A 22,790-nucleotide genomic window follows, 5' to 3' on the forward strand; every position below is an offset into this window, starting at 1 on the left:
TACAAGATCTTTTTTTAATAAGTGACATAGAAAACCAATTCCAAATTCAGACATACAAAGGCAAACTCTAAACTATTACCACTTGGTATTTCCATGCTATACACGGGTAACTCCATAAAATTGTCAGCTCAGAGCTCAGCAACAGCTTGGGACAGACTTAGAAGGGTGAAAAGAACAGTACGAAAAAGGCTTCCCTTTGAGGTTGTGCAGAGCAGAGTTTAAGACAGGATTTGGGATTTTTCCTCATTCACTCGCGTACGGTACCATGCAATGACCCAGCCCACATTTCTGCTTATCTGGATGCTAGGTTAAGTTCTGCTTTTCAACAGCTAAATCATTCACCCAACCTAGTCTGGATTTTAGCCCAAGGTCATCAAGTTCCACGTCCCCACAACTCCCTACCTGAAGATCCCATGCCTGTAAAACACTTTTTTAAATGCCAGCTCTGTGGATGTGTAACTTGCTGTAAACATTTCTCTTAGGAATTGCAGGAGTAATCGGTTGCAGTATTTTTGTCTCAAGAATACTCCATGGTTAACTTTAAATTTTTTCATAGACTACAGAAAGCAATCTTGGTTTTGCCACTTATGCTTTAATGTCACTGCTGTATCAAAATGAAGGCAAAATGCCAAGCTATAAGTGGACTAATATTCCCTATGACATGATTTTTTAGGGAACCATTAGCAAAAGGCAGCACTTAAAATTTAAGAGCATGTACTGATTATTGTAAGAATTGCCCAACAAAGGCTGCTTAGATATCTATTTTGATTTGTATTCCTGTATAACCCAGATGCAAAAGTTGCATTGTGCTGTATTGTAGTTAAACTCAACACCTTGGGGCAGTACCTATCTTGTACCTGAAATAATAAAGGATGTTTCACATGCTACTTACTTCAAAAATATTTGACCTTCAAAGTCTATTAGGTAAAATGAAAATAACTGAGTTCACTAGAAGATACGAGGGATAGATCAGGAAAGCTGAACCAAATTGCCGATGAAAAGTATGGCCTTAAAGGCCAAGCAGACAAAAGCTGGTAATCAGATAGAATAAAAGCAGCCAAATGATGAAAGAGAGGAGCCTAAAACCAGAATGGTAACCTAGGAGAACTGAATCACACTAACAACTTTAACATCCAGGACAAATAAACAATTCAATACTCAGTGAGAAAAGGATAACAAAACCACTAAAAAGTCACTCAAACATAATACAATCTTTTTCAAGCTAGAGAGCTCAAGAAAAGTTCAGGTTTTATCTCTTTAAACTCTTATCTATGAAGAACAAGAAAATAATTTCTTTAAAGCATATTTAACACACAATCTTGCAGCTTTGAATAGTCATAAATACCTTGAGTACTTTAATTACCATACAGGGAAGGTTACAACTCTCCATAAGCACCACTAGGTCTAACCAGTGAGTGAGAAAAATATCAGAAAAAAACAAACCCATACCTTGTGTTGTTCTATTGCATCTACCCACTGCTGTCTGTGGTCTGGGTCCTGAGCTCGGAGATACCAAACGCTATCGTTTACGCTAATATCAAATCTGCATTCGTCAAAGTCATGGGGCTGTGACAGAAAAGAGTGTAAGAGTAATTCAAATTAGTAGCATGATCAACACCTCAGAATATTTTGACACTCTAAATACTGTAATTAGAAAATCTGGTCTATATTGTCTTGAATTCATCCTAGATGGTAAATTCTGTTTTATGTAGCTGTCTCAAATAATGAGCATACACTCATTATGAAGAATGCCAGTCTTCTGAAAGAGAAGCCTATTTAATACATTCTTATTAAATAACATTTTCACACTTATGCCAGTCTTCTGAAGAATGCCAGTCTTCTGAAATAGAAGCCTATTTAACACATTCTTATTAAATATCATTTTCACACTTACAGCTCCACACAAACACTAACCAAAACTTCATACCTCAAAATAAATCCTTTAGCAAATAACTACTAGACACAGACAGGAAAATAAACCTCTCCATTTTTTAATTTCAAATCAGGAAAAAAATATTAGTTATTGCTACCAGTATTGATTTTAGACAGCAAAATATATATATCACAGCAGAAAGCACCAAGACAGAACCACAAAAGCAGAACATAGTATTGTGGTTTAACTCCAGCCAGCAACTAGGCAGCACAGAGCTGCTTGTTCACTCCCAAGAAGTGTGATGGGAGAGAGAATTGAAAGGGTAAACATGAGAAAAATCATAGGCTAAGATAAAGACAGTTTAATAGGTAAAGCAAAAGCCACATGTGCAATCAAGCAAAACATGGCATTAATTCACTGCTTCCCAAAAGCAGGCAGGGGTTCAGCCATCTCCAGGAAAGCAGGGCTCCATCACACATCAGATGAACACCATAACTCCGAATGTACCCCCTTTCCTTCTTTCCCCAGCATATGGCATATGCTGAGCAAGATGCCATATGGAATGGATTATCTCTTTGGTCAGTAGGAGTCAGCAGTCCCAGCTCTGTTCCCCTTCAACTCCTCGTGCGCCCCCAGCCTACTGGCTGGCAGGACTATGCCAGAGGCAGAAAAGGCCTTGACTCTGTTTAAGCGCTGCTCAGCAGTAACTACAACATCCCTTTATTATCAACATAGTTTCCAGCACAAATCCAAAACATAGCTCCATACCAGCTACTATTAAGAAAAGTAACTCTGTCCTAGCCAAAAGCAGCAAACACAACAAAATGACACAGAACAGTGGGAACTAAATGAAGCTGTGGCACTCTGCCTCAACTATTTTTCACGGAAAGGGTCAGTGGGCACTGGCAGAGGCTGCCCAGGGAGGTGGTTGAGTCACCTTCCCTGGAGGCGTTTAAGGGACAGGTGGAAGAGGTGCTGAGGGGTATGGTTTAGGGATTGTTAGGAATGGTTGGACTGGATGATCCAGTGGGTCCTTTCCAACCTAGTGATTCTATGATTCTAAATATTTTCACTATGTAAACTAGAAGTGCAGATATTTGGGAACAATATGTAATCCTTTCCAATAACACCACTGAAATGCATCTAACTTTCAGTTCACATGCTTTAAATACTAAAAAGCTTTTACTAGCATTACAATGAAGCTATGTGGTGAGAAAAGTGCAGGACAAAAAAAAAAAACGAAACAAAAATCTAATCTGCCCAGTGCCCTGACACTGTCAGTTAAAAGCTACTTCTTAGCTGACATCCAACTAAGAACAACATTCCTCCACTCACCCCTTAAAAACTATTCTTTAGGAAACAAAACACAGGCATGGCTGAATATTTCTTTGAATATGAAAGAAAAGTTACACATGAAAATAACTGTAGGAAGCTAACAAGCTGTACAAGAAAGGCAAATGTTGTGATCTGAAGCACCACAAATGTTGATTTCAGATGCTAAAGACAAACTTAGATGTCAGTTGTATCTTTTACAATTTGAGACCCACTGCAAAAAATGCTCATCTCTCGGACAACTAAAGAGCCGGGGATCACTTGTGAAACACTGAACAAAAAAAAACCACCTACAAACAAATCTCATTTGTCATCATGCACAACAGTCCAGTGGCAGTGAGAATTATTTTCAAAGGATCTGGAAATCAGAAGCTACTTACACATAGTAAGAATCTTTCTTCTTTCAATACGCTAAGGAGAAAGAAAAGCACAACAGAAACCAAACTACCAAATAAAAAATGAGCTAGGAAGTATAACAGAAGTACATAAAGCTCCACTATTTTTTTAAGAAAGCTTCACATATTTGGTGAAATATCTGAACTTAAGTTCAATTTAAATAAACCTAAACTCCCCACAGAAAAAAAACTAAACCAGCAACTGACAAAACTAACAATAAATTCAAACAACTGCAGCTCCTAATTGCTTAATATCAGACCATCTCAACTTAATGTAATTCAAACGACTTTCAAAACTGGTTCTACACACTACTTTGCCTTCAGTGAACCACAGGAAACAGGGATATAAGAAGGGACATGTGACAGGTCAACCCTGTCTGGCCACTGAGTGTCCACCAAGCCCCTCTATCACTCCTCCTCCTTAGCTGGACAGGGAAGAGAAAATCTAATGGTGCATCGAGATAAGGACAGGGAGATCACTCACCCATTACCACCACAGGCAAAACAGATTTGACTTGGGAAAATTAACTTATTGTCAATGTAAATCAGACTATGATCATGAAAAACAAGAACAAAACTAAAGGTGCCTTCCTCCCACCGCTCCCTTCTTCGCAGGCTCAACTTCATTACTGTTTTTTTCTGTCTCCTCCAGAGTAGGGTACAGGGAATGGGGCTTACAGTGTTCATCACGTGTCTCTGCCAATCCCTCCTCCTCAGTCTTCCCCTTCTCCAGCATGCGTTACTTTCCACAGGTGACAGTTCATAAAATTCTCCCCCTGCTACCTAAACCTGCCATGCAAACACAATACAGGACATCAAGTTTTCTAATTCAGGCTCCTCCTCTTCAAACTGCATTTGCTATATTATTGTTACTACACAGAGAAAGATGTTAATCTGCTTTAGAGTAGCAAATCCACCACATCAATGTGTCAGGCTTATACTCCTGTTCCCAACGACCTGTCCATGTGGTGGGGGACACGCATCTACAACCTAAAGATAAGAAATATCGACCAACAAGGCTAAATACTGCATCAAAAGGAAGTCAGGCAAGTGAGACATGATTTAATCTTGCCAGATTCATGCGATCTATTTATGGTCTTATGGTACTTATTAACTGGCTGTTTTCCATATTTTTTTCATAACTGAGAGCAGAGTCGTTATTCCCCTTCTCTTCCTCTGCTTTTTTTTCTTAAAGAGGCTCCACCATAAGAACTCTGAATTAACTCAACATGGTAGGCATGTTCCCTAATAGGTATTTTACCAAAAGCAAATAAAACTCTTAAATCACATGTGACCCATTCTTAACACAGAACAAACTACTCTGCTGTCAATTAACCCTTTCCTCAACCAGGAATGAGCTCACATTTCATCTTCATTGACAACTTGGCAGATTTCAGTATATAACTTTTTGGTATCATCTGTTACATTCTCCTCCCCAAACAGCCATGGATAAACTTCCTCAGTTTCCCCCTTGCTATAAGTGGTTTTATTGTTTTCTGTTGCAGCATCTAGCAGAAACCACCAAGCATTAACCATCATTACTCAGGTCTGTCCTTTATTCTTCTAATATGCTCCTCAGACTAATATAAGCATCTCCTTACACTTACTGGAAGTTTTCCCATTTCTCTTCCCTTCAACTTCTTCCCTGTAAATCTCAACTTATTCCATTTAGATTTCTTTTTCTGAGGTTCACTGTTTCTAGTCTTCCTTTCTTAGGCTCAGAAGTGACTATAAAATGGTATGGTTCTTAGCCAGGTGCCTGACAAGACATTGGAGGATAACTAGGGATTTTCATCTGCAACAACTAGTGACCTGTGCTGAGGCCAGGATATGCCCTACTGCCCTTTCACAACCAAGATAAGGCAAGAAAGAGGAATGTTTCGGTCATGCAGGGAAGCAAGAAGCAAGTTCACTATGTACCCTCAAGGCCTAAAGCATATTGGAGAATTACCTTTTCCTAACAAACCCACTCCACAGCAGCATATGTGCATTAACTGGAAGGGCAGTGGGGAACTAAACCCAGACTGACATGGCATTGAAAGGAAGCACCTCAAAACCTTTATATATTTTCAAATGTGAGTTAGGCAGACTATGTCTGTGGCAGAAGCAGCCTGTGTGAACACAAAGGGCTCTTTCTAGAGCCATTCTTTCTAGTCCATTTAAAAAACACCCCAGAGAGCTAAGTCATAATTTCATGCAAGAATACACTACAATGAACAGGCCTCCAGCATCCCAAATACTTTCTCTATGCCTCCTAAGCTTCCTTCTGAGGCACCTGCAGACAGTTCAGCTGAAATAAACACAACTGCAAGTATTCAAGCGTCCCAGATCTTTCTGTATAAAACCAACTGATATTACCTCTTAGGTTCTAAACAAGCAAGGACAGTTTACATGAAATATTTACTTGGCTATGGTAACTGAGGAAGTCCACAGCCAGCTCAAGTCTTATGAGTCATAGCTGATTGCATTGCCACAAAATCCTTCCTGCTACACAGCTCTCAAACCTGGGCTATTCATGAAACAAGTTTCAGAGCAATATCTGCCTAAAAAATACTGGTTCAAGTGCTTAAGGCAAATTACATAGGGAAGCTTAAGTGTCTTCATATACTTCATAACCACATGAGTACTCTGTAAGAAAAAAAATACTTGAACCAAAAAACTTCTGCTTGCTCTCTCACTACTCTAATAAATGGTATCGTTTTCCCTACAGAGGAAAGCCAGGCAGTTCACAGGAGATCCAACTAAAGTCTACACACAATTCTCACTGCAGAACTGAAACTTATCTATGGTGAACTTACTTTAATTTTTTTTTTTTTTTGTATTAAGAAAATACTAAGCACGGCATCAGGACACAGGACAAACAATTGAGGCTACAAAAGATGAAACCCACGATTCCTCAGTTCTCTCTCAGACACAAAAGTCACTGGTATAAATGTGACAGAGGCTGTAATCTAGTCTAGCTCCACAGTTCACAGTTACTTACAAAACAATAGCACACACTGCAACAAAGATAGCTGCAGTTTACAATGCAATGGTGTTGTACACTGTAATAACGTGCATTAAGGGAAGACAAGAATTGTATTTACTTAATTCAGCAGTACATAACTATTTATCCTTTAAGTTTTGACACAGTAGTATTTGCTGGGTTTTGTGACACCAATAAGTAACTGCTTTCCATACAAGACTAACGAAAATTTAGTATAGCTGTACATTGTTTTGGCCCATGGCTAAATGTGAAAACCTACTCAGCTGCTGAATATGATTCTTGAATTTCTAAATTCTAGATTTTAGTAGTTTTGATAGAAGAGAAAAAGAGGAAGCCAGAGAAAGCAACGTAATACAACAGGCAGCAAGATTAAAACAAACAAACAAAAAACCTCTTTGCCATTTTCAGTACGCAGCACATAAGAAAATAAGAAAAACACTGCAGTTATCAAGAAGTGTAAATTTTGACTGGGAGCAAAAGAAAAAAAGGTCATTGATGACAAGAAATAAAAGTTATATGAATACTTCCTATATGTACTTACATTCAGGTGCTAATAAAAACCCAGGGATAAAATGTCTATGTTAAGATTGGTGCTGTTATTGAAGGTAATAATTTAATAATTTTTAGAAGCAGACATAAAGCCTGCATCTCAGCTCTCATGTAAAACTATTCTGGAATTGGCAAAGGCTATGATTATTCAGCTAGGAAAAGAAAGCAAATGAAAAATCAGCCAAGTTTCAAAAAAAACACGCATCTTAAAGTAATTTTCCTAAAGCCATGACAGATCCAAACAGTAAAGGAACTATGTCCCCTCCCTACAAAATTTAAAATGGCTGAAAACAACTTGTGAAAAAACATGGAACAGAAAAGACAGTGAAATGAAGTGTCACAGAGATTTTAAAAGTTGTATTCTAAATTGTGAATACGTAAAATCATGAAAGGAAAAATCCTCTCAATCAGCTGAATCAGAGCATGTGTTTCACCAACAAATAGTCTGCTTTGTAAGAATTTTAGCAGACACGATCATTTATGCCATATTAAATTCTATGGGGAAGTATTTAGTCAAGTTAGCATATTTGTTTCTGGAGTCAAAGCTCATTTTAGCAAATAGAGCCTGAATACTGCTACTCCAAATGGTCTGCTCCTCCTTGTACCCGTTCTTGAAATTCTCTGAATGAGCATCATCCCTGTATTTTCCTTTAAAAATTTCTTAATTTCCTGAAGTTTACCTACATATAAAATCATGCCTCTGCTTAGTAATAGTTCTTGCCCATTCTTATTCTTCCAGACACATACATTAATCAGTCCTATGTCTATAATAACTCTCAATCAACTGCAGTGGCCTAACCCTGGCGGGATGCTGAACCCCTCCCTATTCAGCTGCTCTCTTACTCCTCCTCAGCTGTATAACGGGGAGAAAATAAGATTATAAGATCAAGGGTCAAGATAAACACCAGGAGATCATGTTCTGCCATCATGAACAAAACGGCCTTGACTTGTGTAAATTTAGTTTATTTTCAATCTAAGTTGGATAGTAAGAGAAAGAAAACTAAAACACACAGGCACAGGGGGATGAGGAAGGTTCATAACACTAACCGCCACTTCTTCCTCATACTTCCCCTGCCTCAGCATGGATCTGCTCCACGCCTGAAGCACTTCAGCATAAACCTCCCTTCACAAGCAGTAGTGTGGACATCTGGCCTGGTGCGGTCCTCTCCACAGGCTGCAGGAAATGCCTCCTTCCCAGTGCCCTCTTCACAGGGAATTTGCTCAGTGTCAAGAGCACCTCCTGCCCCCTCCGGCTCTCACCCCGGGGCTCGCAGGGCTGTTTCTCACGCTTTTCTCTCTCTCCTCTTTCTCACACACGGTCGAGCAGCATTTTTGCCCTCTAGCTGTGTTTACCCTGAGGTGCCACATTGGTGGCTGAGGGGCTCAGTGAGGACCGGCAGGAACCTGCCACTTCTGGTGCAGGTGAACCAGCAGCCCCTGGCTCTGTAAAAATCCATCAGGATCCTTCTGTCTCTACGACCTATTTTCTTTGGAGACAAGTTGGTTTCAACAGTATAAACATTAAAGCTACTAGATAAAGTCACTACTTTAACTTTGCAAGATGTTTTGTACCCTGGATGTGATTCTCAGGGTCGAGCAACTCAGAGAAAACATTATACTTCATTGTTTATAATATATTTTATTAAAGATACATTGAAAATCCAAGAGCTGTTGCAAGTTCCAATTCACCTTATTTGTAATGCCTCTTCCCCCAGAACAAAATACACGTAGATCCACAAACCTGGAGAATGAGAGTCTGCCAAAATTAACACCACAAAAAACACAGTTTACTTCTCTGAATTCAAAAAAGCAGGCAAACCATAATAGAAACACACACTGGATGTCTTGCCTTTCCTTGCTGTTATTCAAGAGCTAGAAGAGCCCACCTTTTAGTTACATCAGTTAGCTGCCCCCTTTTTTTTTTCAACAGGATATAGGAAAACCTTATTGCAGACAATCAAGTAAACAAGACAGCTTCATGCCTACCAAAACAGTGTTAATCCCTTTAGGTGGCAAAACAGGAGGCATCTAATTGTTCGCTCATTACTACATTAAAACTTTCTCATAAAGGCACATTTAGACATGTAGAAAAATCTTATCAAGAAAATAGGCTTAAAAATATAAAAGCCTATTAAATGTTTTCCCAATATTTGCTGCTACCCAGATATTTCACTTCAGGTCTTAGATTAATATATTTACCTTTCAAAATGCCTTTCTACACTGCTTTATTTTTTTTAAATAATATTCTTTATTTTTCCAAAACCTAGCTTAAGTAGAGGCCCACTGCACCCATGAAAGTAGAAGCATGCTGCGTCAAATTTAAGATTAGAATGGTAAGCATGCTATGCAAATCTTAAAATTAGCTTTGTTTAATCCATTGCAAAGAAGCTCTTTCATCAGAGAAACACAGAATCACAAGGTTGGAAAGGACCCATTGGATCATCGAGTCCAACCATTCCTAACACTCCCTAAACCATGTCCCTCAGCACTTCATCCACCCGTTCCTTAAACACCTCCAGGGAAGGCGACTCGACCACCTCCCTGGGCAGCCTGTTCCAGTGCCCAATGACTCTTTCTGTGAAGAATTTTTTTCTGATATCCAACCTGAACCTCCCCTGATGGAGCTTCAGGCCATTCCCTCTTGTCCTGTGCCCTGTCACTTGGGAGAAGAGGCCAGCTCCCTCCTCTCCACAACCTCCTTTCAGGTAGTTGTAACTTCTTAAAGTCTGGAACAAGCATCACTTTAGCAGTGAAACCACATTTAAAATTTGGAACCTACAGTACTTGAGAGCAAACCTGGTCAATATGGTTTTCTACAAACCCAGCACAGGCTCAGATGCAGAAGTGATAATACAAAAACAAATTTCAGATTTTTTTGTGGGGAATCAACTATCCTATAGCTTTACAGTACACAATTTGTTAGTTAAATTTTTACCCAATTATTTTCCCATTAATAATGTGGAACTGCTATGTGCCATTGAGTCATGCTGTTCTGCTTTATATGCAAGCACGCCTCTGAGCCACACTATTCCAAACTACCTACTGAAGAACCCATAACTTGTAATAGCAAGATCTGGAGTATAACAAATCTACACTTGAAATATCAGCTAAACTCCAGTCAAAGACATGGAATAGAACTGTGCTATTAGAAGAAATGAGGGCAAGACTGAAATAGTCATAAAACAGCATGCACACAGCTGTTGCCTGAAGTTCTCTACTAGTGACTGTGCCTACCTCAGCTAAGGATTAGTGATACAGTATTGACAAACTGAGATAAGAACTGTACGAAATTACGATATAATTTATGAGCTTGTCCTGTTTGAATACAGTGTAAAGAACCCTAAACTGCATCAAAGTCATAACAACTTGTCTTTACAGTTAACTATCAGTTAATAAATATGAGAATGAGAGGACACGAATATGAGAATGAGAGGACATGAGGACATGTACATTTCACTTCAGTGGGAACCAAAACAAAGAACTGAATCACCTGCAGAAAAATGCACCTCAGGTGCCCATTAAGAGCAAAAAATTTATATTATCCATCAACATCATGTATCAGCCACGGGAAAAAAAAGTCAGAATTATAACACCTGCAAAAACATCAACTTAGAATTGATTTGAAATAACCAAGTTAAACTTATCAGCAATACCACCACACACAGCAAGAAACTACCATTTTAATCAGGCAGGAAGCAAGGCAATTTTTGTATAAACTTCAGAGTCTGCAGAAACCCCAACTGTCACCTGTTTTTTATAGTCTATTTTTATAGGACAGTCAAGTATGTGAGCAGGAATCACACACACACTGCTGCACTCCTAAAATCACTGTTTACTGATTACCTTTGTTGTACCTCATACTACGTACTGCAATGTGGAATGAAAGACCCATAAGCTGTACATACACCATCTGCAACAGTACAACACGGATTTCACAAGAAAACCATGAGGCAACACCCAGAGAAGACACAATCCTAAGAGAAAAGCGAAGCAAGGCAGCACACTGAGCTGACACACACAGTGGAGCACTATGAATGTAGACTCAGTGATGGGAATGAAGAGGTCCCATCCAATGAATGCAGTGGAACTGCATATAAAGAAGAGGCCTGCAACACACTAAGACATAAGATTAGCTTGGTTTGAATCCAAACATAAGCATCTTAATACAGTATAAGCATTTCTGTAAGTGCAATATTAACATTACTAGCAAGAGGCCTACATTAACTTACGCAAGGCCCCAGTCCTGGTCTGTAAGGCTCATTATCAACTTGTTATGAGAACAGGCTCTGTGAACTAGACCTTGGTACCATGTCTCATTAAGACATACAATTTAAGCTTCAGATGACAAAGACCTTGAAAATAGGGACACAGATTAAAAGCAGAGGCCCCAGAACCATAAACAACTCATTAATGGTCAATTACCGGTCAGAGAAAAAGTACAACCTCCAGAGCTGGGAAGGCTGTTTTTGCTCTAAGTAGCAGCAGCTACTCAAGGGAAAAAAAAACCCGAACAGCTGAGCAACAGGGCAAGGCACCTGCGGCAGCCTCGGAAAGTAACAACTCCCGAGCATCACCCTCCATGTAGTCCAGAACCAGCAGCCTCAATCATTTAATAAAAGATGCTTCTAAAAGATCCTAAATTGGGGAGGTGAGGAGGAGGCAGGGGGGCTGGCAAAAGATACCTTCTTCAATTCTACCCTGTCATCCATCCTCCCCCACCACTTACCAGAAGAGTTCTTGTCATGTCACCCTGACCTCAGCAACCAGGACCACCAAGAACAAAGATACCAGGCCAGCTGTACACTACTGGCCACACGGTACTGCATACTTAGAGCTAATGCAGGATAAAAGCCAGATAGAAGACCAAGTGCCTTGAATACATAATGATAATGGTTAGTGTGTAAGAACTAATGTATAGCGATAACTGTGTAAAAACTAATTAGAAGCACAAGGCACATTGCTACTGAATGTCAGCTTAAAAAGCACTAAGTTTTAATTCTAAAGATTCAAATTGACCTGATTTGTCAGTCTAACTTCTCCCCTCACAGCCATCTCCAGTTTTTGATACTTATGTAATTATATTTGCGTACACACGTAAATATATGCACACATATTAAGTTGTGAAGGAGCTTAAAATAAGATTATAAGCAACTTTTTCTTAAAAAAGAGCTACCTGAAAAGCTTTAAGAATATACTGGACACTAGTCACAATACAATCTGTGTTAAGAGTCTGTAGATACGGTGCTACAAATGCTCTTTCAGCTTTCCCTCTGTACTGAGGGATGGTGGACATCAACTGAGTGGAAAGACACACTAAACAGACTAAGAAGTGACTGAAGTCACCCAGAATATTTGATATAATCTGCTTTGATTAGAATTCATGAGGAACATGGCAAAAACAGGAACTGAAGTTTATGCCTAAAGGAGGAGACAAAGAGATGAACTAGGAGAAACGGAAACAACATTGCAGTAGTCATCTGTGAAGAACTATTCTGAGTATATGAATACAAGGGAAAGGTTGTTAGGCTAGCAACTTCAGGAGGCAACAAAACAGGAGGTGGCCTGGTGCAGCTGAATATTACTAGATAAAAAGTATTTTGACCTTTTAAATTAGCATTCTAGGAATGCATATCAGAGAACAAGGTCTAATACTGTACAAATCCTCAATAGAGAAGTTAAAAGCGTCATTAGTGGCTATCACAAGACAGATCAGATAATAAACAGTAGGTTGCCTAGCAGGACTGTTGAGTAATGCTACAACCCTGGAGGTGGGTGGCATATAATTCAACCGTATTCGTGAAAAATAAATCAACTATAAATCAATCTTCTGAAGATGCATAAAAATTCAGATTGAGCAAGAATAAGGATTGCAAATACGACTGAAAAATTTGCTGAGGTACAAAATCAGCTTTAACACCAAATGCAAATATTGGAATTATTTAAGGCTTGGTGTAGCATTTGTGAGAAATTCTTTAGAGCATGAAAATGCTCTGATATAAAGCATAGGCAGGAATTATGATGCTGAAGTGGATTTCAAATCATGAGCACTTAAAATGGAATTAATTCTCTTAATAAAAAAAGTGGGAGAATGGTATTCCAAGTGAAAATGTTGACAGAAGTACTGATGATTAGGGATTACAGCCCTAATTTCAAGTGTGTGGTAACACATGATTATATGCAGTACTAAAGCTGAATTCTTCAGCAATATTAAGTAATCCTAAAATATTTGGTTAATACACCTATTACTGATTTTTTTCACATCTTCACCATTATGGAATTCTTCATCATAAAATGAAGAACATTCTCACCCGAGCTGATCTGGATGCATATTTTTCCACTTCTGACTGATCTCCTCCATACACACTATAGAAGAAATCTTTCATTTCCTCACCTTGTCAAATAACTTGTTTACTGCTTGCCAGGGATATTAGCACCCTAGAACACTCAAACACAGGGCAATGTTCTGATATTTTCAGTTTGAAGTCAATCCATTTATTGTTGGTTCAGATAACTCGAAGACAAAAATCTGTACAGAGGACATGAATGCTAAAAAATAATTGTCTAAGCAACTTCCGCCTGCTGCACAAGCATCAGCCCAGTTTCATTATTGCCTAGGAATCAACTTCCTTTCTCTCCCCTGTTCTGTTGCTCTTTGGTATTTTTGTCCCCAGAATACAACTGCCTGGTGCCATTCAACTTAACTAGTAAGTGATTGAATCAAACCTATCAGTAGATAAAAGCTGTAATTACATCATTCGTTTATCATAAGCTGGTCTGATAGCAAAATCAAAGTTTGGAGCAGTAGCAAGAACAATGCAAATCCAAAGTTTAACCACATTAGTCCTCCAAGTGCACTGAAGTATGTCCACCTCTACACACCATCTCTCCAACTGCTTTCAAACTACTTACATTTCACATTTTATATCATATAAAAGAAACAGGCCAATGTACTGTTAATGTCAAGGTAAGCTTTTGATGTCTATTTTGCAAGACATGATTATTCACGCTGAAAGCGTTTTGAACAATATAACTAAGAATATTTGTCTAGCACTGACATCTCCTTCAATTAGAATTACACACCTTTATTCTAAAACGTACATATTCGTAGAGTTTAAAGTTTCTGTGAAAAAAAGCTGTCATAGGAAGCTTCTGCAACTGTTTAAATTGACAAATGAGTGAAGTATGTCACCTTGCCCGTCCTGAGACCCAGATATTTACAACAGATACTCAAGAAATCCACCCTTTCAGAAGTCCATTCTCAAGGGGAATGGCTAGCAACGTGTACGTTAATATAAAACATCATTACTGCCTTCATTAAGCAAGAGTGTTTTCTAATTACTTTTTCTTGGGAAAAACCCCTAGGTTACTGAAAAGATCTCCATTACGTAAACTAAATTTATTGCTCAATTCTGGCGCAGGCATTTCCATAGAACAACATAAACATCCACCCGAAGGGATCAAACACTGGACCTGATGGTCACTAATACAAGGGAGCTCATCACTGCACATTAGGATTGGAGGCAGACTAAGCTGCAGTGATCATGCACTGGTGGAGTTCAAGGTTCTGAGGGACACGAGACAGGAGAGTAGTAGAGTCAAGACCTTAAATTTCAGGAAAGCAGACTTCCAGCTCTCCAAGGATTTACTCAGTAGGACCCCCTGGGACATGGTCCTTAAGGACAAGGGAGCAGAACAGAGCTGGCAAAAATATTTGAGGATGCTTTCCATGAAGCAGAAGAGCGCTTGGTCCCCAGGTGTAGCAAATCAGGCAGAGAAAGGAAGAGACCAGCATGGCTGAGTCAAGACCTGCTGGTCAAACTGAAGAGCAAGACAGAACTGCACAGGCAGTTCAAGCAGGTCAGGTATCCTGGGACGTGTATAGAGACGCTGCCCAGTTGTGTAGGGATGGGGTCAGGAAGGCTGAGGCGCAGCTGGAGCTGAACTTGGCAAGGGAAGTGAAGACTATCAAGAAGGGCTTCTACAGGTATGTTAATCAGAAGAGGAAGGGACCAGTGCTGTTTAATATCTTCATCAATGATACTGACAGTGAGACTGAGTGCACCCTCAGCAAGTTTCTAGATGACACCAAGCTGAGTGGTGCAGTTGCCACACCAGAAGGAGAGACCTGGACAGGCTGGAGACGTGGGCCTGTATCAAGTGCAAGATCCTACACCTGGGTTGGGGCAAGCCGTGGATTCAGTACAGGCTGGGGGATGATGCAATTGAGAGCGGTCCTGAGGAGAAGAACTTGGGGGTTCTGGTCAATAAGAAGCTCGACATGAGCCAGCAATGTGCGTTCACAGACCAGAAGGCAAACCATGTCCTGGGCTGCATCAAAACAAACATGGCCAGCAGGGCAAGGGAGGTGAATCCCCTATCCCTTCATCCCTCTCTTGTGAGACCTCATCTTAGAGTATTGTGTCCAGCTCCGGAATTCTGAACATAAGAAGGATATGAAGCTGTTGCAACGGGTCCAGAGGAGGGCTACAAGGATGATCAGGGGGCTGGAACACCTCCCACATGAGGACAGGCTGAGAGAATTGGAGCTGTTCAGCCTGGAGACAAGAAGCCTCCAAGGAGGCCTATAGCGACCTTCCAGTGCCTGAAAGAGCCTACAAGAAAGCTGAAGAGGGACTGTTTACAAAGGCACGTAGTGATAGGACTAGGGGTGATGGCTATAAGCTGGAGAGAGGCAGATTTAGACTAGACATAAGGAGGAATTTCTTCACTATGAGAGTGGTGAGACACTGGCACAGGTTGCCCAGGGAAGTTGTGGATGCCCTGGAGGTGTTGAAGGCCAGGCTGGATGAGACCTTGGGCAGCCTAGTCCAGAGGGAGGTTTCCCTGCCCATCACATGGGGGCTGGAGCTGGATGATCTTTAAGGTTCCTTCCAACCCAAACTATTCTATGATCTCCTTAGAGCAGAATAAAAATAAGTGTTCTTAAAGCTAAAAGCCAATAGCATGTTTCCATTAAGATTTTGACATGGGTATGCATCATCACAGCATAACCAAAACAAAGGAAAATCATTGCATCACAGCTACTGTATCTTGTTTAGGACACTAAATCAGAAATCTACAAACGCTTCTACAGAAGTAATACATAAGGAAAGGAAGACGAAGACCAACCACAGGATTAAAACAACATGGCACGAGTGGACTCTATTTGAAGAAAAGCTGCAAGTTAAGTTGGAACATAAGCTTCTGGAATTCTTCCTGTATAGGCAGTCACTACTAGTGACAAAAAAAAACGAAGTTCACACATGGCTGATCTTAAGCATCCTTAAAATTTGACAAGCATGGCATTTATCTGTGCTTTTTTTCAGGATCCTGCATGTGGGCCTATGCAGAAGAGCTACCCAACCAAATCCTTTCTGGGAAAAAAACCTAGAACTCATGAGATAAACACAGTTTTTTAGGGTTTGTAAACAGGAAAAATCTCTTGACACAAATTACCACTAGGATTAAATTAGTGCTGGCCTTTCTATGAGACTGCCTGAAGTGGGGGTGCAGAGCAGGTGACCTCTAGATTTTCCTTCCAGCTTCAAGTTATTCTATGCATACCATGTTATTCTCAGTATATCACACTGTCACTGCAAGAGTTAGTGGAAGTCACTCTGTACAAAAGTAGCGATGGCACTATCAGAAAACAGTAAGCAAGGCAAAGACAGTATAACTAAGAGACCACTTTGCCTGGAAGTTGGACTTCTAGCTCTACAGACCACTTCTGTTTGTTCTTTTAATGACAGACCCTAGAACTTCCAACTCCAAAGCAGAACCCCGTGGACCCACTATTACAGGACTGCCATCAACATCTACTCCTATTCATGTACACAGAAGTCCGCACTGAGAGTGACTCTAAGAATTAAAGAACTACAAAGATTTATGGTAATAAAGGGTATCTTTAAAAACACCATCTGGCTTTGACAAACTACAGCAGTAATTTAGTCCAGGCTAGATTAATGTAAAAAAGCTTTACACTGTGCATACATAAAATTTTTATAATACCCATAATTTCATCTCATCCCTTGACCACATAGCAGAACTTGTAACTTGTGTTCAAATTTCCATTGTCTTATAAACAAATTAAATATCTTTGAGGTGTTCTGCTTACCTGGTTAAGAGGAACTCAACATCTGTATTGACTTCCACTGTCCTCCCCATAACTTAATTCACATGGCCTGGTTTTGACAGTTTATTACTTGATGTAATCCAGTGAGTATACAATAAATATACATCCTCTAACCCTCTGTCCCAGAAAAAGTCAGCTCTTTTCAGTCCTAGTGGTTAATATAAAAAGTAGTCCAAACTGACTACCTCTTTTTCATTCAATTAAAGACTATATTTCACAGAAACCTACCTGCTTTGGAGGGATGACATTGTAATTCTACACTTGAAAATACCTGAAGAAGCTATTTTAACAAGCTAACTTAACAAGTCTTCCTTTAACTAAATAAAGAGGGTAGAAACAAGTTTCTCAAAATATCCCTATGGTCTTATCTGTCTATCAATCTCTGCCCAATGTGATATGAATGATACAAGAAGAGCATAAGCAAATGCACCTTTCTGAATACAACATTAATGTCTCAATTAATAGCGTGACTAGACTGATCTTCACTGCTGGAAGTACAGTAAGACTCGTCAGTGACAGCAGCTTTCCAAATTTATGCTTATACATCAACAAAACATGGACATTCTATACTTCTAGTAGCATTAGTTACACAAAGAAAATCATTACATTCCCTGGTGAATCCAAGAGTGCATATCTGCTCTTGGTGCCTAAAAGAAAGTTTCGTTAAAATCCAATCACCTTTTCCCATGAGGAAACATTAGAGCCATCAACACCATCTCATACTACTCACATTTGGCTTTGTACTGAAGGAAAGCTTACTGAAATACACCAGATTAGGAAACAGCTAGTTCCTATGCCTGACTCTGGATCAACAAGATTACGGAAAATTAAACTTACAGCATAGTGAAAGACTATTGATAAATACTCAAGATTAAGATCCCAGCTACATCATATTAGTGCTACTGAACATTAAGCCACTAAGAAATCTGACCTCCCCTCTCTACCAAAGTAATCGTAAGACAGAGCAAAGAGTAAATTCAATTGACAGGAAAAGTAGTTTTTACACAGTACCCCAACATTTATTTTAGCAGCTATTGATTTTCTCCTATGCACTTAAATACATGCTAGTAAGCTTATAGTTAGTAAGCTTATAGTTAGTAAGCTATTACAAGGACAGGAAAGTAAAGATTAACTATGTACCTCAGGAAGAATATTTTCAATGTTTATCTTTCAGTATAATTATTTTTCTATTGAAAATGTTTTTAAAAAATTTTCAACTTGCTACCAAAAAACTATCAAACTAAAAGCTACCATGCTAAAAATCTTGCTTAATAGAATAACTTCAGAAAAAATAAGAGATAGATTAATTGCATGACCGTTACAAAAGTAAATATAAATATCCTAGAGACATTAAATTATCCAACAGTATTCCTGAACTTCTAATACTTATACAACAATCACTAACTGCAGCTAGACATAATAAGCTGGAATTTACTAGGTTTCAGAGATCCCATCTCAAACCACAATCAAACAATTAAACTGTCAAATACTACTCATAAAGCATGAGTTTGAATGAAAACAGAGTAACTAAAATACCAGATTAATTTTTAGAACTTCACACACTTTTGACTTTCTCCAACTCCACAGCATCTTTCTCATGTGTTCAAGAAATGGAAAAAATGCAAGGATTGCACTCCAAGTTACCAGATGTAACAAGTGTTAGATAGAAGAGGAAAAAAGCTATCTGTAACAAGTTGCAGCATTACACACTTTCTAGACAGAGGATAAGCTCACCACCTTCCCTTTACAAAGAGCAATGTACCAAAACATTCCAGCAGCAGTAGCTGTATCACTATAATCTCTCACCATAACTGGAATTCAGGTGTTTGAGATGTGCTCTGCAGCATGCTTTCAGACAACCCTTGGCCTATCGCCTTGCCACCATGCTCCCATCTCTGCCTGGCTGGCATGTTTGGCCTGTTGCTAGTGACGCTGAAACCTTTTTGGAAGGCCTGATCAGAGTCTGGTACTATACAGACTGCCAAAAGTACACGTAAGCCAGCTTACCTAGAGGCTGTTGTTGCACACCATGTACTAGTCAAATCTTGAGCAAAGTTTAAAAGTTTACATAGTTTAAAAAAGAACTTTAAAATAAACGAGGTGATATGTTTTCATCTTTAGATGACTGCAATACCTGTCAGATATTTAAATGTAAAAGCCTGCTTTTTCGTCACAAGCTTTTTTTCCAAAATGCTTACAGTTGTTGCAAACAATCCAGTCTTTTTTTCAAACCCAGATGCGTTTAATAAAATTCTATTTGTCAGCTGAATATTAGTAAGAAATAAAAATTCTCATTTGTCATCCTCAATTCAGTCAGAAAAAAACACATTCAAATAAGAACAGAAATAGTGAGATTTAACATTACTACTCTAAAAACTTGGGTGCTACAAAGAAGTCCAGCTATATTTTCCCCTACATCACATAACTGGAATACTTAACAGTAACACAGAAAAGCTACAGCATACTTTTCTGTAAGCATTAACCATAATTAATACATATCATAGGTCTGAAAGACACAAAAAGCATATTACCTCTTACGGCCAATTAATCTTTGAGACTTCACCTATATATAGGCTCTTTATTCTTACCAGTGTAAGACCGGATCTTGTATCATCAGACAAAATCAGCAACACACTGACTTGTTTAAGAGAAGTAAGCACATATTTGAACACTTCTGGAAATGTTCTAGAGGATGACATTCAGAAAGTACAGTCAAAGAGCTACTACCCTCTCTTGAGTATAAAGTGTAAGGACTGTGATGGACAGTACCTCTTTCAGGAACTTGACCTGGGATCTTAAGCCAAACTCTGGAAAAACTTTGCAGCCTCCAGAGGCAAACTGTATTTCTGCCCACAGAAACCTCTAACATAAGAGATGAAAAGCTGCTTACTGCAGCTGCAAATGACGCCATCTTGTTTTCTTATTAGGAACTCCTTGCCCTGCTCCACAGTGTTCCACTGGTACCACTAACTTTCATAACAGATGACCTAATAGCATTTGCCATACTGATGTTTGCTTTCACCAAACATTAGCCTACAAATATGTAACACCTCAAACCAAGAAAAGATGGCAATAATTAAATAGCACTTACTGTAATCACCGCCTTGCTCAGACAGATAGAGCCTCTGCAGCCATATTCTGTTTCATCTTCAGACTTGTAATAACTGAGTGTGTTGCGTTTCAGAGTTACCCATCGATCCTGCCACCCATGAATGTAGTTGGTCCACTGTCAAAAAAAGTTTCCGAAGATCAGCTAATCGAAAAATAACAATAAACACACCACCGTGACTGACATTTTTCAGGCTTTCAAGCACTAGGAGAAAAGAGCAACTTATTTTTAAAAGGTCTTCTCAGTTGAGAACTTTTATTCTGCTCAGAGCTTCTAAAATAATTGTACAAACTCCTAAAGGTATTAAACCCCAGTTGTTTCAAGTGAACATTAAGATAACAGATGTCTTGACTGCAACTGCATTGAGTAAACCAGTAAAAGGTAATAAACATACCAATCGCACAAATGGAGGAAAGGAGGGGAGGGGGGAAATCAAATATTAACCAGTAAGGTGAGTTTAGCCATCTAATTTAAAATCCAGAGCTAGCAAAAGCCAAACTTAAGCGGAAGATGAAATAATGTATTTTATATGGAAGTTAATTTTTACAAAAGTGATTTTACTGAAGTATCTAGTTTACCTAATATAAATACAAACATACCATTATCCCACAGTACACTATATAACTATTGTAGTTCTTGGAGCAGTCAGTTCATTATCAATTTAATACTGCCCACAGATACTGCTTTAGGCTTTAAATCCTAACCACTTTCTCATTAAGATACTTGCCTATCAGCAGACATCCAATCATCCTTTTGCTATTTAAATTTTTCTAAGAACTCCACGTTCACGTACAATGAAGGCAATACTCCAGGAACAAGTCCTGGATTCATCCCATAGAATCAGCCACTTCATCTGATAAGAAGTGACTAAAAGTTCTGGTTACTAGTCTTATATCTGCAACACCTTCCCAGCTGCACTTTATAGAACCATACAATACTGAAAGAGCATCATGAGTGTTCTGCAGCTCTGATGCCTGGTCTTCAATCATAGCACAAAAATTATAAATTAAAGTGGAAACAAAAGCATCAAAACCAATTTTAGCATGCAAGCTTTTCTTTGATCATGACAACCATTCTTTGGCAAAAAGCTCTAAGTAATAAACTCTTTTTAGCATTTAAATCTAACCATTGTTTATCATTTTGTAACACAAGTTGAGGGGAGAAAGTCGACTGGCTTCTTTCCACACTACACTACATTTATGAGTAGTACAAAAATTAGTTAATACTTGCTCCATAACTACAAATTAACTCCAGTATTAACAAGAGGAGGCTGGAGGAAAACAAATTTTATAGATGAGAAATTCCTAACCATTTTCGGGTGTAGGCTAGAATCTGATTTGCTCTCTAAAGATAAATCCCTTTTTGATCTCTTAATACAAACTGCTAAGTTCAGTGTTTCTTAAAGAAAGTCTCAGCTGTGCTCAGTACATGAACTGGGAGCACAAGGAGCCATGGAGGTGTATTATTTACTGCCTTCCCCTTTTCCTGTCTCTCATATTCCCAACTCCTCCCAGATGCAAAAGGCAGAGTCCAAAGATATCTTGGGCAAAAGAGCACAGGACAGGGAGGAAAGGACCTTTGTTTGACAGAGTTCAGTGAGACAAATATAGCAATCAATCTTGCATTTGCTGTTGCAATCAATGCTTGCTGTTGCAATCAAAATGTGCCATGACTTAAAAGACTCCTTTAAGTATACTGGGTGGGCACTAGGTTTGGCAAAAAAAAAGACAACTTTTTTTTTTTTAAGATTCTTGTGCTTCCAGAAAGACTCACTCACAATGAAATTCTTTCTTTGTATCCACCTTAAAATCACTAGCAGGAAATACAATGGAAAAAACCCTAGAGTTCTGAACACTTAGCGACCAGCAGGATGTATTTCTAATAAGCTTCTCTTACCAAACTATTCCATTGCCTTCAAAGCTTCTCTCTTTACCGAAAGGCAGAACTGAAACACAACTAAGGATGCAGAGAACTACAGCCTACTTTTATCACTTTAAAATCAAATTATACACAAAAAGTTATTAGAAAAATATTTTTTTAGCAGAAAGGTTGGTGTGCTCCAATTTCATTTTAATTCGTATGTCTCATGTATTATTGAGGCACCAACTAACAAAAGGTAAACTTATCCCTCAACCATATTAACTGCAACAGGTTTCATCATACCGGCTATTCAGATTACATCCTGCGTTCTCGCAGGAAAAACAATGTCAGCTACAATCAGCATAACCATGCAGAAAAATGAAAAGTTTGTGCACACCTAAGCTACAGAATGTCAGAAGCTTTCACCTGCTACACCAGTAAGAAACAACATCTGGACTTCATGTATTTAATTCAACAGAAAAAAAGTAATTACATCCCACAAATATTAAAGTCTCAAATGATAGAATCATGTAAGCAATGCACAACTTTGCAAA

The 22,790-nt window shown here is 38.9% G+C and overlaps 1 protein-coding gene across 3 annotated transcripts in view; it reads right to left on the reverse strand.

Annotated features, from left to right (window-relative positions):
* Positions 1-22,790, reverse strand: part of CERT1 (ceramide transporter 1) — a 73,969-nt gene that overhangs the window by 50,036 nt on the left and 1,143 nt on the right. For 2 of the 3 annotated variants that reach the window (XM_054053378.1, XM_009557646.2), the window contains exons 2-3: positions 20,359-20,493; positions 1,450-1,566 (exon numbers count right to left, since the gene is read on the reverse strand). In XM_054053378.1, the coding sequence (XP_053909353.1) occupies positions 1,450-1,566; positions 20,359-20,493 (252 nt within the window). The remainder of the gene's footprint in view (positions 1-1,449; positions 1,567-20,358; positions 20,494-22,790) is intronic. The other variant, XM_054053379.1, reaches the window with a different exon arrangement.

The sequence above is a fragment of the Cuculus canorus genome, chromosome Z (assembly GCF_017976375.1).
Source record: "Cuculus canorus isolate bCucCan1 chromosome Z, bCucCan1.pri, whole genome shotgun sequence".
In the NCBI taxonomy this organism is placed as follows: Eukaryota; Metazoa; Chordata; class Aves; order Cuculiformes; family Cuculidae; genus Cuculus; species Cuculus canorus.